This window comes from Pithys albifrons, chromosome 1, assembly GCF_047495875.1.
Source record: "Pithys albifrons albifrons isolate INPA30051 chromosome 1, PitAlb_v1, whole genome shotgun sequence".
In the NCBI taxonomy this organism is placed as follows: Eukaryota; Metazoa; Chordata; class Aves; order Passeriformes; family Thamnophilidae; genus Pithys; species Pithys albifrons.
The window spans coordinates 73,533,019-73,549,303 of record NC_092458.1 but is presented as its reverse complement, the minus strand read 5'-3'; the positions used below and the strand labels follow the sequence as shown (position 1 = coordinate 73,549,303).

Here is a 16,285-nt window from a genome sequence, read left to right as displayed (position 1 = left end):
ATGCATACTGAGGTACGTGTTTACATGGTGTTAGTTTTTTTACACTTAGATCGGTTGAGGTAATAGGACTTGGAGCTTTTAAAGAATCTTCGAGAGAAATGGAAATAAAGTAACTGTTGTACCACTTCAGCATAGTGGAACTTAAATCTGAGTGCCAAGGTTATAACTGTAAGACTACTTAATGTTCTAATTTGGATATTCATCCTGAAGAACTGGGAAAGAAATCTGAGACCTTTAAGACAGAAGTTCCCTGTTATGAAATATTGCTGGCAATGAAACATGCCCTAGTGCTATGAGAACATTTCATGAAAGGTATTGGGAAAACCCAAATGTTAGTATTGTGACAGCTGGAGGTCACAAACTTGCCAAAGAATATCTGAAATGCCACAAGGGAGAATGTTTTCCTTTCTGTATATACCTTGTATAGTGCTTGTTAACTGTAGCTCTTGATCAGAGTTACTGTCCAAGTTGTAGTGTACCACAATAGGAGCTTGTGCTAAAACATAAGCGAGATTTTTGAGAGTTGTCTTGAAAGTCTCTCGGAGCTTTAACCATTTAACCAGAATTATCATCATCATCATTGGCTAAATAGGGAAAGTGGAACTAAGGGAAAATGGGGGGAAAAGCATAACTAGAAGGTAGGGTAAGGGTAAGTCAAAAGATTGTTTAAAATATGAAAACAAGAAATACATGGTTTAGCATTAGGTTGAAATTTCTAGGTTGTCTTTCTTAAGAAATTCTGTCTCTTGATGCACCTAAGACGAATGAGAACCCAGGTATCTTTCTGCAAGTTATGTTCCTTTGAGGAAGTTAATAGACGTCTGAACCAGCTTTTTCTGTTCCTGGCCTGATTTTGTGAGTTAATTATTTTATGAGTGTTAGTTAGAATGCATCCTTTATAGGAAGGCATCAGAGTGTGAAAAGTGAGAGGTTTTTTTTGTCTCGGTCTTGCTGATCTTAGCTTGCTACACGTAATCAACTAAAATAGTTTGGGAGATACATATGCAGAGAAAACAGTCCACTTTTCTTTTAGATGGCATTTCTTGGTTAATCTTCTGTGAAATAGCATTGCATCTTCACATCAATAGCAGGAAGGAAACAAGCCCGTTACTTGTAAATATCCTACTTGTATAAAAATTAACTGTGACTGTTCTGATTTTTTGTGTTGTTTCTAACCGGTTTTCCCCTAAAGGTGTTACAGAAGAAACTACATTCTGTCCTCATTAAAAAAAAAAAAAAATTGGAATAATGATACATTGTTCTTCATAGGAACATCTCCTATACATTGCTTACTGAGGTAAAGTTACAAATTTGAAAATAAACGTGGTTGTTTCTCATACAATTACAGTTGATGTAACAGAGATGGGATAGTAATTGTATTTATATACTTTTGTTCTTCAAATGCTTTTACTTCCTGAATCATGTTGAGAGCACTGCTTACTTTAGCCTCTTCCGCTTGCGCATAGACCTTAGATAATTAGCTCTGGAGCAGATTACTTGCCTTTGTCCTCTTTCATCTTCACGCTTTTGTAGCAGTTTTAAATTGGGTTTTCCAGTGAATATTTGTAGGGCTAGTGCAATTCCTTTATCTCTTAGGGTAAGACTGTGGTGCCATGTTAAAGGTTGGTGGAAAAAAAGGAACACTCAAATTCATAACTCTTGGGTGATAGGAGGGTAGGAAGGAATATGCTAATGAATAAAGCAAATTCTAGCTCTTCTCTTAGATTCTTGCTCACTTCAACTATAGATTTCTCCTCTGTGTAGCCAGTCATCCTGAAGATACTGCTTTGTGTACAGTCAATGCGACATACAATCTGTTGTGAAAATCAAATTTCTAAGTATCTGCATGAGAACACGTTCACTGTTTTCTTCATATGCAAAAAACACCCCTTTTAAAATAATGTCTGTAATTTTTACTAATTTGACAGGATAAAGGTATACTTTGTGTAAATTTTGCAGACTTTGCTAGAATTTTAAAAAGTTTTTGAATCGCAATGACAGTGAATGAAGGGGAAAATTTCAGCATTCACAGAGAAAGATTAGGAGAGTTCTTGGAGATCTGAGTGTTTGTATTAGGTGAGGTGTGGTTGAATATAGGTGTTCTAGTTCCTAGGTTGTCCATGCATATTCTTTTAGTATATAGGTATGGTACCCTTTAATATGCATTGACCTTTTGATAAAATGTGGCTTTATTTAGATGTATTTTACCATTTGCATTCCACATTTCATTGCATATGAGAAGGTAAAAAAAGTCTCAGAAAAAGTGGAGACATGCACCAAAGTAATACCATTATAGAAATATTTAGTTACAGAGGTATGCTTTATCAGTAGTTCTGTAAAGATGGCTTACATTTGGAAATCAGAATTTCATTTTTTTTATAACTTTGTCTTTAAAAGCACCACAGTGCAGGGTGAGTTCCCTAGAAAGGTTGTCTCTCCCTTTGCTAATAATCTCATAGAATTGTAAATTTGTGGTTGTGATAGTTTCAGTTGACTCCTAGATCATGAAACCAAACAGAAATAGAAGGAGACGATGTCATAGGATATTATATTGTTGGTGCTAAAAGTTGCAAAAGATCGAGGGGAGACTGGAAAAGTACTTGAGAGAGAGATATTTTGGTGCCTAGTAAGCAGACAAAATCTGGCTCAAGGAATAACTTGAGAATATCCGAGTTAGAAAGTACCCACAAGGATCATTGAACTCCAACTCCTGGCCCTGCACAGGACAGTCCCAAGAATCACATCACATGCCCAAGAGTATTGGCCAAGTCCTTGAACTTTGGCAGACTTGGTGCTGTGACCACTTCCCTGGGGAACCTGTTCCGATATCCAGCATACTTGGAGGCCAAGGGACTATTCATAGTCTCTATAGCTTTTAGGTCTATATGTGTATTCCATACTTTAATTAAAAGTTTGTAGAGTGTGACAATCACTAAATGGGCTGTTTTCAGCAATGAGATCTGCTCATCACCCCTGTCTAGATGCCTGGGCTAAATGGACTTTTGGTTAGGATTGATGATTCTGTATATTTAGAAAGAGAACCTTGCCCATGTTTGTCTCTAGTAACCTACTGCTCATCAGATACCTGAATCTCATAAGTAGTATTGCTCCACCCGGCAGGGGGACTGATCAGCTTCTGGCATCCTTCTTCAAAGGCATTTTTTTCTTACATGTCACAAAAGAACATGCTGGACCAGTATACACTTCACTGTTCAGCAAGACTGACACCCCATGGCTGGTTTTGTTTTTCCTAGAGACACATGGGGGTTTTTTGGCTTTGCAGTTCACTCTTTGAGAGATGTGTGGCTTAGAAGGACTCTGAGGAGAGTGGTAGTGAGAAGGTCTGCCCACGTGGCTGGTGTATTGGCTTAGCAGTCAAGGAATGTTTTTGGTTCTTCATTGGCTTCTACACTTGGATGATGGAGGGACATATCACTGTGCTTCTGTACCCCAATTTTATAAAATAGCATCTCACTGATTAGCTGGCTGGTCTTTGGACATGATACCAAAATACAGGGTTCTTTGCACTGGAGCTTTCAATTCTGCATCAAAGTCCTTTTGTATGGGGAATATGTTAGGATTTAAGAATGGTTTGCTGTATCAAAATCTGTAGCTGTAATGGTGGAGTAGTGAAGTTACTGGAGAAGGACATCATTTTCTGAGCTAAAATGAAAGTTTAAATTAGAAATGTAGTTTGCAAGGGATCTTCAAAGACCAGAAGAAATTCTTGTCCTGGTTATGGCTTGAGATGTTACTGGAATGCAATTGAATTATTATTTTACTCTTTTTGACATTTCTCCAAGAACATCTTTTGAGATTTAAGCAAACAAATCTATCCTGCTCCCCAGCTCCCCTCCCAGCTTTAGGCTGAATTCTTCTGCAGGCGCATGACTTCAGGACAAAATGATAGTCCTGAGCTAATGTAGTTTGAAGATGGAGGCAGCAGGTATTCATCAGATGCACACATATTTTTGTGTGTATATCTTAATCTCATGTGTGAAATTACGACATTTGTGCATGCTTTTAGTGTATCTTACATTACACAGAATAATCTGTCAGTCCAAGTCTAACAGCCAGATGGCTTTTGGTAGTGTATTACTGTATTGAACTGAGGAAGAGTGGAAGGAGAGCTTGAAACAGGACGGCTTGCTGCTGCAGCAGGTTTTGTTCTAATTTCATTTCTATTCTTAACATTTTTAGTGGATCTTTTGTTATATAATTTTAGGATTGTACTTTAATCTAAAATACAGGAAAGATACTCCTGTATCTAATTTAGCTACTCTAAAAAATGCATCTCTATGTGATGATAAGAATTCAATAATATATATTTTCAAAGCACTTGCAGATAAGATGAGAGGATTGTAACTTTAAAAATAGCATTCAGTCTAAGCAAAATGCAGATGAATATACATGACCATATGGAGATGGGAATGAGTGGTTTAAGAACTATAGGAATGAAAGATGGTTTCTTGAAAGCTGCTGATTGGAACATAAGAGAAGCACTCTTCATGCTCTGTGTTCAGACAGCTGTGGACTCCACAAAACCGTCATGTACCTCCCTTTTACTATTTTCTAAAAGTAGTTTTCCCTGTGTGTGCCTTTCTGCTTGTGGAGGTGTAGCACTACTGTTCATAGCACTGTGTCTCTGTGGCTGCTTGTGGTGATTTTCTTGCCTTTGCTTTGTCATTGCTTGTTTGCCTTTCTTGTTCTTCAGGTTTGTGTTTTTGCCTGCTTAAGCCTTGAATGTTTTCACAGAAAGTTAGAATATGAGGTAAAGGGGAAATGAGTTTTGTCACTTTTTTTCATTGTCTGTGAAAGATTGAGGAATATTTCAGAATCTCCTCAGTGTTGTCTTGCTGCTACTGCTGTGTCTTAATCACTAGATGAACTTTTTTATGAGAGTTAGAATATGTCTGTGCTTCTCTCTCCTGGTGCTGATGCTGGTTTCATTCTGGCAGGCTTGACTTATTGCTGGTTTTATACTATAATGCTATAGCAAAAGGAAGTGTCAAAAGCATATGAAAGGACACAAACAAGTTTTAAAATTAAATTCCAAATTCTAAATCAAAATGATAGAAGTGTTTTCTATTCCTTGATTCCCACTCACCACTTCTTTGCCCTTACCTCAGAAATGTTAGACATGAGCTTGAAACTCTTCTGTTTCATTTACTGTTGTATATGTAAAATGTTGAAATTTTTTTTAGATCAATTTCAGCTGGAGCAAACAAGAGCCCGCCATCAACTCCTTCCTTCTATATTGCAGGCCCACTCCCCGATGGATGGGAACAAGCTATGACCCAGGATGGAGAAATTTACTACATAAACCATAAGAACAAGACCACATCTTGGCTAGACCCAAGGCTTGACCCACGCTTTGGTAAAAGTTCATCTTGGTTCAGAATTCTTGATTTGCTTCAGTTCACTCAGCTTTAATTTTGCAGGCATATTTTCAAAACTTTCTAGTACGATTAAAATATATTTTGAATTATAGAGACTTAATTTAAATAATAATTATTTTTTAAGATAAAAAACTATTAGTATATATTCTTCAGGACTGTATGTTACCCAAGTTTTTAATGCTGTGGGTTGGTATTTTGCCATATGATCCATACAGTTCCCCAAACTGGTGACATTCAGAAATTACTTACCTAGAGACAGTTTTGGCTAAGCTCACCCTTTAAAAGTGTGAAACTTTGCCACAGAACAATCTTCTGATTCCCAAACAAATACCTACTTTCCTTTGTGCTATCTTAAGAGGGCATTGTCAAGTAATAATGTATCCTGTTTAAATACACTTGAAACATATACCAGCTTATAATTCCAGCTTGTCACAGTGATGATCATAACAAAACTTTCTGTTTTAAACAATATGGTGAGAAATTTAATTAGTATTGTTGTTTTTACTATAATTATATTTTTGTGTGGTAAAGATTATGTAATATTGGAAATAGAAGTAGTAACTTAAGTGAAGGATCACAAGGTCTAGATGCAGAAATTCAATAAAGCAGAAATTATATGTCATTTTTTCAGTAATGTTTTGGATCTGTATGAAGAGCAGAACTGCAAACTTTTCAGTAAAATATTGGTATTGATGACTATGAAAAACAATTACATATATGAAGACTCTAAACTACTTTCTTAGATTGTCCAAGTGATGTATTTACACTGGCATTACAATTTCTGGTTTTGTATACAGCCATGACCTGTGTGTGTAAGCCTTATTAGGTGCATTAATTTGCCCTTGATTTATTTTCCCAATAACTTATTATTTTCAACTCTTTTGGATTTTAGTTATTTTTCCAGAGCCATGGAAAAACAGTAGGGGTAAAAAAAAAAGAAGAGATCATTGTGGTTTTCAGGCTTTACTTTTGGACTCAGTGCAGCTAAATGAAAACAGTGTGCAGATCACTGAGTAGGTCAGGCTGAGGGGATACAAAACCTTTGAAGCTTTACAGGGGTTGACCTAACAACAACTGTGGGCCTCTTTTGGGAGAGGCATTAACTCCATGCATGCCATATAAATACAGAGCTACAAAACTCAACAATCACTGTTCTGTTTTGTTTTCTGTATTGGCTGTTGGAAATTCCTGCATTTTTTGGTTTGTAGGCTTGAGTGCTTAGTTAAAACATCCGTTTACACTTATGGAGAGCACCAGATTGTCACACTTTGTTTATAAACTGCTTACTAGTTTGCAGACAGGTTGAACCACTTGAGCCCAAAGGTGGGGCATCAGCTTTGGCAAATGTCCATTCTGGGTTTTACACCAGCCAGAGTTACAGACCTGTTTGTGTGTTGTAAGATGTTGTGTGGGTAATTTGCAACGTCACAATTACTTAATAGGTGAATAAGGCTTGAAAGGAAGCAGTCATTTTGAAAATCAGTGTTGGCTTGCAGTCAATTATATTTACGCAGGTAATATTGCAGGCTATCTATTTTTCTTTATGTGAGTTACTTTATAGTTTCTAATGATGAGCTGGAATAAAAAGGAGTGTGGAAAAGGCTTTAATTGACAGAAGTGAGTGAGATGAATCGTGCATATCAGAACTGTTTTGTACTCTTGTAAACAGAGTAGTCTAACTGTTAGGGCAGAAGCTACTTGTCTTGTGCATACTGAAACTCCATCAAATGTTAAGGCTGTGCAGTTAAACTAAAAGAAGTTGGAAATGTCCAAAAGACTGATTAAGGGTTTCTTGCTGCATAGCTTCCCTTTTTGGGCCCACTGCGTATGTGTATCCCAGACAGGCTTGAGTACATGCCAAGGCTCTTTATTTTGTGGTCGGACTTTTAATCTGTTCCAGACCTTTTCAGTCAAAGTGCTCAAGTGTAACTGAAAGGGGCAGGAAAGGAAAAAAAAACATGTGGGCTTTTCTGATCTAGAGTGACGGCAAATAGAGACAAGCTGCTAGATGCTGTTGAGCTTGAAGGAGTTTTCCTTGAAAACTTAAGTTGTATGCATTGTATTGTGGTTTATGTTTTTACCATCTGAGGCAAGAAAATACAAAATTGTCTGCCTGTTGCTTTCTCCCTTGTAACCTCCTAAAGTTACGCCAGTCACAAAGAAAAAAAATATCTCTTACCGTTAACTTACTGAGCCTTGCATTTATTTATCATGTGGAGATCCTTGACAAATATGTGCTGTGACCCTAAATAGCATTCACATGACTCAGAAGTTTACCTTTCTGTGCTTACTATAGGTTGAAACTCCTGTTGGATTTTTTTTTCCCCTGAGGAGCACCATGCCTTTTTCTATGACTGTATTTTAATATAAGGGCTGGGCTTTCACTATTATTTGACTACTAACACTTTCAGAAGCAGGGTGAGTTCATCTTTGTCATATCAAAGCTTTTGGTGATTTTAGTGATACTGATGTTTGAAAATTAAGGAAATATTAATTTCTTTCTTGATACTGCCACTTTCACCAATCTTAAGAACCACTGAAGAAAACAAAGCTGTTGAATGCCATGTGCAAACATACTCTTCTGTTTCGGTATTCAAAACCAGAAGGTATGAAGAGTCTTTGCTGCTATTGCTTCTGAATTCCCAGCTTCCAGGGAGACAGCCTTTATGTCTCTGTGTTCAGAAGGAAGCTTTGCATTCATCTTTATTTTCTCTAGTAGGTGTGCATATACCTCTTTTTCAATTAGGGCTTGGAATTTTCCATTATTGTGTCTAGAAAAGACAGAGGAAGGAGGGTCCGTTTGCAAAAGTCATTTTAGGTGGACTGACTGACTTGTTAAGGGGAAATTTTGTATTGCATTCATGCTTTTAAAAAGAAAAGAGAAGAATGTCATTAATATGGATTTTTTCCTGGAGCAGACGTTTAGAAATAATGTATCAGATAAGAGCTGCTTTCAGAATACCCAGCTGTGGAGTAGGCTAGGTCTGAAACCTGAGTGCTTCAAGTTGAAGATAAGAACTTCAATCCAAGACTCAGGTCTGACATCTTTGAAATGGACTTGAGGTCTTCAGCTACACCACTTAAATGGCAGTGAAGTCTTGTGGCTCAGACGTTTATTCTCCAGGTGTACAAATAAGACTTTAAAACAGTTCAGTGTTCAGAGAATTCACAAACTTTAAAATCTAGGAAAGAACTATGTAAGAAAGGAGGATCTTCTTATGCCAAACCCAGGCAGTCATAAAAGATGACATGGGATCAAAGAAATGGGAATGGGAGGCGGAGTGGTCCTTAGGCCTGTGTCAGCAGGATTCTTATCTACTGGAGCATCTGCTACAAACATGCTGTCCTACCTTCTCAGTGCTTTTAGAGGCCTTATAGTAAGGGACTTCAAATTGCTTTTCTTTTTTCTTTTTTTTTCTTTTTTTTCTTTTTTTTTTTTAAATGTAGATTTTTTTCTTTAGGGTAATTGGACTTTCAAGTTAAGCTCATGTTTTGGACTGTTCTGTAATTTCTGCTGTTGTTCATTGGTCATTCTTCACAGATCCTACTGTATTTTAAACTTTCCTGATAACTTAAGCATTTTCTTGATAGTCCAGGAACATCTGGATAGGAAGCAGGTTATCTGTGCATTCTGAGTGGCTGGAGTTGGTGAAGTATAACATCTGCTTTTTCTATAAAATTAAATTTCCTAGTACCAGTTGAAGTTTGGAATCATTCAACTTCATTGCTAGAAGTTTCCAAGAACTGGCTTTTGTATCAAATGCCATTAAAGGGATTTTAACTTAAGTTTGCAGATGATAGTGCTTGGTTTTTAAATGCAATTTAAGATCATTTGCTTTTTGAGGATACTTAATTTGTTACATTCAAAGACGGGACAGCAAACTTGAAGTGAGAAAATTCTGGAAAATGGCAGCTGATTTCTCTGTCTCTGTTGGGTTAAGTCTGATGTGGAAACAGTAAGGACTCCATTAGAATAGTCTGACAAGTATCTGCAGGGATTGGAGTAAAACAAGACACTGTTTCAGTTTCCTCGTTCTTTTATTCCAGACTTTGGCTTTAGGTTTGTAACTAGTCAGATGCCCAGTCTCCTTCCTTCTGTTCTTTCAGTTGTTGAAACTGCAATATGTTGTATGAAGCAAAAGATGTGACCTCAGGTTGAAATCATTGCTATGACTTTATTTTTCTCACTCCCGCTTAGAGGTTAGGTTAATGTTCTTTGGAGTTCTGAATGAATTTTGGCAGAGGGGGGAAGGTAAGGCAAGGTAATGTTTAATATCATTATGGAAAGTGCCAAAGGGGCTCTGTGTGTATGTGTGTGTGTATGGCCAAATTTTGCGAACGCAGATTTGGGAAGGGCTATCCCCCCACGTGGGGGTGTGCCCTTTCAGCCTGCGCAGTGCATTTTTTAAGGTGAGGCTCAGCGTGCGCAGAACTGGCCCCACCATTTAAGTCCTGAGGTCCATCTGCCACGGCCGAGCGAGCTTGGACGGTGACAGTGAAGTCCTCAGGACTGTCACAGCACCCGGTACTAACTGGGGCTGACCCTGCTGAGCATCTGAGATCTGACGGGATCGGATGGCAGGGAGGCATTTAACTGCCCGGTACGGTCTCCACTGAGACTCGAACTCACGACCTGGTGATCAGAGTCTGGAGTGCGGGGCTCTGTGTACAGTAGCTGCTTAAACTACAGAAGTAGGAAATGGAATAAAACTGATGATGACAGTAGGAGTACGGAGAATGCACATCAGGATTTTCTACTTCCTTGTTTTGGTAATGTGAAAGCATTACACTTCTGAAACAATGAAAAGGGCTTGTTCAGAAACATTGAAGGAAAATGTACATTTCATTGAAATGTGTATTTATAATTTCTATTTTTAAAAAATCAAGCAAACACACGGCAAAGCTTCTAATTCACTTAAAAGCTTAAGCTTCAGAGTATCTGCTAATTTTTAAGCATTGAAATTAAAAGAAAGTATTCCATAGTGTTGCTTACTTTTCCCTTACCTGTCTGGCACTTTGTTTAATGCATGTTTCTTCAAATTGGTTTGTCAGAGCCTTTCCAGATGTAGATTTTTGGACAAGATAGAACGAGAACCCTAGACTGGAAAACTGGTTTTTGGCCTTTGTCTAGTCAAAGAAAAACAAAAAAGGAAAGAAAACCCAGACCTTGTGTCTGGTCATAGTAGCATTTCAGACTTTTTAAGTTCCAGATCTGCCTTCCATTTCTGTACAAAAAGCAGAGCATGAGCCACAAATGGTTTTGATCTGCAAATGCAATGGTATATCCTCCTTACATACTCTGTAAAACAAAGTGGATCTGACTCATCTAAAAGTTCTGTTGGTATTAGATGTTTTTCAGTTCCCTGTCTGTTTTTCCCGTACATTTCAGGAGATCATTTGGGATGGGGAAAAGTCTTATGTATTTTGTTATATGTGTCAGAGAGTGTGTACAGATGAAGCAGCATCAGTTTTCAGTGAACCAGTGACATCTGTGAAAGTGAGCCCATTGCAAATCTGCAGAGCCAGATGAAATTTATTGGTAAGCATCCCTTTCTAATAGGCAGATGCTGCCTTTATGATAATGATGATAAATACTTGTTGTGCCTCATCATATCAGAAAGTGAAATCTTAGTTTGGTTGAAAACAGGGTGTATTTATACCTCTTTAATGAAATTAGACAGTTCACTGAAGAAATAATTAAATATGTCCACAAGTATTGTGTCAGGATGCAGTTATGTAGTATGTTGAATATTTTTATACAAATAAGGGGGGGGAAAACACACTTTTATTAAGGATTTTTCAGAGCAGCAGGTTTGTGTAAGTTTATACCTGTTTTGGATTTGGTTTTGTTTTCAGAGTAATTTAATCCTGTTTGAGAAAGGAGATTTATTGCTAATGATGTCTGTGTGCCAGAAAAAATAATACATGCTTCCAGTTCTGTGCTGAACAGCTGCGATAGTGAAACTTCACTCCTAACAGGCACATTTTTTCCACTATATCCTTCTAATACTACAGTTTGCACTTCTCTGTTAATGAGCATATTATGTTCAAAGTTGAAGGTGGATCGTTTTGAACACATAATTCATTATCTGTATCTAAATATATATATGTGTACAATAATTATACACTCTAATCAAATATGATCTTAAATTCAAAGAGGCAACAGCTTTTTTTCTCTTTGAATTCAGTCATGCTGAGACACGATTGCAGTTTCTTATAGAAATGTTTCTTGACATCATACTGCTGATTTTATTTTTTACAGTAGATTTTACTTAATTTTTTAATTTCTGTTTAATCATTTCTAATGGGCCTATGACAGAGATTAAAAAAAGGATACAGATATACACATGCATATATGTAGGGTTTGTTCCTTTCAAATAAATTGAAGGAGACTTACATTTAAAAAAAAGTTTTTTGACCTCTTAATCCAGCATTATGTGGTGATTAAGCAGTGAAACTGTTTGCAGCTAATACCCTTATGCAGACTCTGCTGGTTAAACTTTGTTCTAAAATGTGAACTGGCTTTCATTAAATATATTTTGCCAGATAATCAGTGGACAGACATGGGGCCTTGGTGAGTTTGGATTCCTGCACTTCTGTGTTTTCTTACATACTCTTCTCATACTCTGTCCAGCGCAGCACCTTACATAGTTCTGGTCTAGTACTAATATGTATCGTGTCAGTTGCATTCTGTATCAAGATTTAAAACCAAAATATTTTCAAAATCATATTGACTTCCAAAATTAAAATTGATTTCTTTTTAAAGAGTGGCAAATGTTTTGGTTTCTTTTATATGTGTGCACTGAGCAGAAGTTCCAAATAGCTACTTACTTTACTGCTGAATCTTATTTATATTTGCTTTTCTGGATGGCCAGAATATTTCAGTTCTTCTGAAACTGCCATACATTGGGTGAAAGTGCTTTATAAATAGTGCTTTTGACTGCTATGGGGGAAAAGCCTGACCCAGCATTTTACTCTGGTTTAGTTTCCAGTCTGTTCAGAGTGTGTGTGTAGATGCTATGGAGTCTTAGTGGTGCTCAGTCAATCCATCTGTTGCACCTCTGCATTTTACTATACAGAAAGGCTTTTAAAAACAATGGCAGTTTTATCAAAGAAAAACGAACTTAATTTATATCCTTTTAACCAGCAGGTGAAATACTGATAGTAGAAGAAAAGGAAGGATACTGATTTTGTTGGAATGCAAGTAATTGATAAATACAGAGTGAGCAATCTGTAGTTTGGACATGCTTCTGTAATAGTATTTTCATTTGATAGGTCTTGTTTAACCAAAAGTTTACCTCAGGAGCCTGTGAATATTTCTTTTTACCTGACTAAGACACTAGGGTTTGTTTGTACGCTTAAGAGATTAAAATGAGCCCAGAGAACAGTCTGTTTCAGGTTTCCCCCATACTCTAAACTTCAGGATTGTCAGATTAACCAGAGACAGAAAGCAATGGAATACTTTATTGTGCTAATTTTTAGGTTGTTTTATAACAGCAGCATTATGAAAGTACAACTGGGATTTCCTTAAAGTAATATACAGTGCATTATAAAGAATGCAACGCAGAAACATTACTTATATCTTGATTAAATAAAAAATTGTTGTACCAAGCCTCTCCTTTAAAAGCCACTTGGAACATGTTTTTATTACTTCCGAGACTCACTCTTTCAAATCCTACTGATACTTTTTTTTCTTCACAGCTCTTTCAAATGTTATCAAAGACAATTTTTGCCTTTGTAGTTGTAACAAACCTGACCATAGCCAAAAATGATGCACAATGACAAAAATTGTGTCAGTTTTTTAAATGAAACTGAAGGGCACAAGTTCTTTTTAGTTCACCCAATGGAAACATTGATTATTATCACTCAGGACAGTCAGTTATATATGCTCAAATCCTGATCTTTTTTGCTGTTGTTTGTTCAACTAAATAATGTCTTTAATTTTGCAGATTAAAATTAGGTTTTGCTTTGAAGAGTGAAATTACAATGCAAGAAAAAACATCAAACATTCAGCTGTGCCTATGAATCATTAAGGGTGCAATCTCTGCACAGGGGAGAGGTACTGTGTTACTGCGAGCTGTCACAGCCCTGGGACTTGTGATTTTCAATTGACATAGGATCTTAGGAGGGAATTAGCCTTTTATATTTGAGTTGTTGGCACTCTGCTGGCCTTTTCTCTAGCACCGGTGCCTGATAGCAGTTTCTCCCTCTTCGTTTTGGGTTTTGGTTGGTTGTTTTTTTCTATTTTGGAAGGATTGTTTTCTGTTTGTGGGGTTTTGGTGGTTTGTTTTTTGTTTGGTTTTGTTTTGTTTGGTTGGGGTTTTGGTTTTTTGTTTTTCTTTTTTTTTTCATTTAGTATTTAGCATTTAGATGGCAGTCTAAAGTTTTTTTCAATAACTGTCAGGTATTATTTTCTGCAGTACAGAAGAGGCATTTTTGCTGTTGAGTTTGGGCAGTAGAACATTTATTGTGTAGCATTTGAAGACCACTAATTTTCTGTTCTCAGAAGCATATTGCAGCAATTACAATTGACAATACTCTGCAGATTGTGAAGCTAAGTCGTACTATAGGACAACATAATATTTTTTATTGTCTTAAGTTGCCTATGTTTTTTAACTTGTCTGCCCCTCCTCCCCCAAATCCCCCTCATCTAGAAACAAAGACTTGTTTGTTCATGCTCTGCCTGTGAGGTCCTTGCAGCCTCGCTGTGTGGGTGCAGAGCCCCTTATTTAAATGCTTTCCATAGCCATGGAAGGTAGGAAACAGGGTACATTAGGAAACTGGAAAGTCCTCGCAAATAGATAAAATGCAGCTCTTTACCTTTGAATTCAAAAACTTAAAAAGAGCTGTGTGTGTCAGGATCATCAGAAGCCCAGGAGGTATGGAAAAAATAAAATGTTCTTATCTGAGATCACATAGATAAGGATGTTCTTTAGAGTGCAGATTCTGCAATTGCATCCTTGGTAAGTAATGGAGAATTGAGAATGTAAAAAAAAAATCAACTAAAACCCAAAACACTCACAAAACAAGACAAATGCAAAACAAACAAAACCAAAAAAAATTCCAAAGCTCAGACGAAAAGCTTTAAACCCCTCTTTTTTACTGTCATTGAAACAAGATGTGTTTCCCCCTTTTCATTAAATACTGTGTTGGAAATGATAGAAAATTACATTCTTTTTTTTCCCTTAAAGTTAACACACTTGTGTAATCACCAAGGTGGCTGAAAATCACTGACTGATATTACTGCTGGGTTTGTTTGGGGTTTTTTTCCCACTGGTTCTTCACTTGGGTATGTTAAATCAGTGGAATTCAGTTAACAGCATCTTCTTTTGATATCCTAACTTTTAGTTTATATTCACGGTTAAAAATAGTTCACTCATAAAAAACATCTCCATGATCTCGTCTGAGGACAGTTTAAAGTCTTATCAATTGGAAGTCTTTTGCACTTTCATTCTTGCAATAACAAAATGTTCAGAATTATCCTTTTAATGGATACTTGATTAATAATAATTTAGAAACTGACATTTTAGGTTCAGTTTCTGAAGAGTTACCAAATCATCTTATTATGTTTTCCCCTAATATTTATTGATGAATATTAAATATACACCAACATCTCAGTATCTTGTGATATTCCTGTTTTAGATACGCTTTCAGTTAGTAAATTATTTTAAAAATAGATATTAGAAGGCATTCTGGTGATCTAGGATAAGGGAGTAAAATGAAAAATATCAGAGAAATATGTTTTCTTTCTTACAGTTTTAGTTGCAAAGTCAGTAGATGATAAGAATGGAGCAAACAGTGGTCAGAAAGAACAGAAATAATACAAACAGCTGTCAGAAAGATTCACGTATATAAAATAGGAAGCATTTGGCATGAGCAGGAAATTATTTACAAAGTTGCCTATCCGTGGAAGAGAGAGATCTAGGGAACTCATGGTTGTATGGTGCATGCAGGAAAAACAAAATCATAACATGTTGAAGGAATGCTACTGATACTCCACTTTAAAGTGTATAAGGTTAGACACTGTTAAATTTTTATGAGGTTATCAGTAACATGACTTGGCTGTGAACTGTATTGAGGCAGGACTCCACAACCATGATATATCATTGGGGACCATAAAGGCAGCCTTTTTAACCAAAAGAAAACTGACATTTTCCAGCTTTGGTTATTTAATTTTTACAAACTAAGTAGTTTGTTTTTAACTTAGGTGTGTTTCTTTCAGGGGACTGTAATTTTCTAACTTCTCTCCGTCTTGACTTCACACTGTAATTGACTTTCCATTGTATTTAATAATAGGCTTTGAATCCTGGAACTTCTGAAGGGTAGCATAGACTTCAGATGGAGTTGTAGAATTAACTAATGGCAGGAGAAGGCTGTTTTCTGTTGTTCCCTACTAATCCCTTCATTACTGCTTTTAAGGTGAAAGAGGGTAAGATATATAAAGAAAAAGGCATGGTCCTGGTTTCAGACTTGAAAAGAGAGAAAGGAGGACATAATATTCCCTTCTCCAGCAATGTTATGTCTACCTTGTCTAGAGCTACTAGGTGGGCAGCCTTTCTTTTTGCATTGCTTTCTCTAGTTTCACCTTTGCCCTTATTTGGTAAAGGGAGGTAATCTAATTGCTGTCAGTTTTCCAGCAGACTTTACCTAGTGGAGGTCCTGGAGCTTGTGATTAAAAGTTCACTGCCCACATCCTTACAGGGCATCTGTTGAAGCTGTTAGAACTTTTGCTTGGCATTTTCCAGTGTCTTCATGCCAGTCTTCCTGTTGCTGGCATAGAAGACCACAGCTTCTGTGTCAGATCTGGTTAATTAGCTGGTTCTGGTCACCTTCTTCTTGAAGTTCAGTTCTTACGGTGGAGTGGTGCTGGATGTCTCATAACATCA

The 16,285-nt window shown here is 36.8% G+C and overlaps 1 protein-coding gene across 8 annotated transcripts in view; it reads left to right on the top strand.

Moving 5' to 3' along the window:
* YAP1 (Yes1 associated transcriptional regulator) overlaps positions 1-16,285 on the top strand; it is an 88,607-nt gene that overhangs the window by 50,034 nt on the left and 22,288 nt on the right. For 4 of the 8 annotated variants that reach the window (XM_071555188.1, XM_071555173.1, XM_071555195.1 and 1 more), the window contains exon 4: positions 5,264-5,377. The exons of the other annotated variants lie outside the window; for them this stretch is intronic. In XM_071555188.1, coding sequence (XP_071411289.1) covers positions 5,264-5,377 — 114 coding nt within the window. The remainder of the gene's footprint in view (positions 1-5,263; positions 5,378-16,285) is intronic. 8 annotated transcript variants of the gene reach the window in all.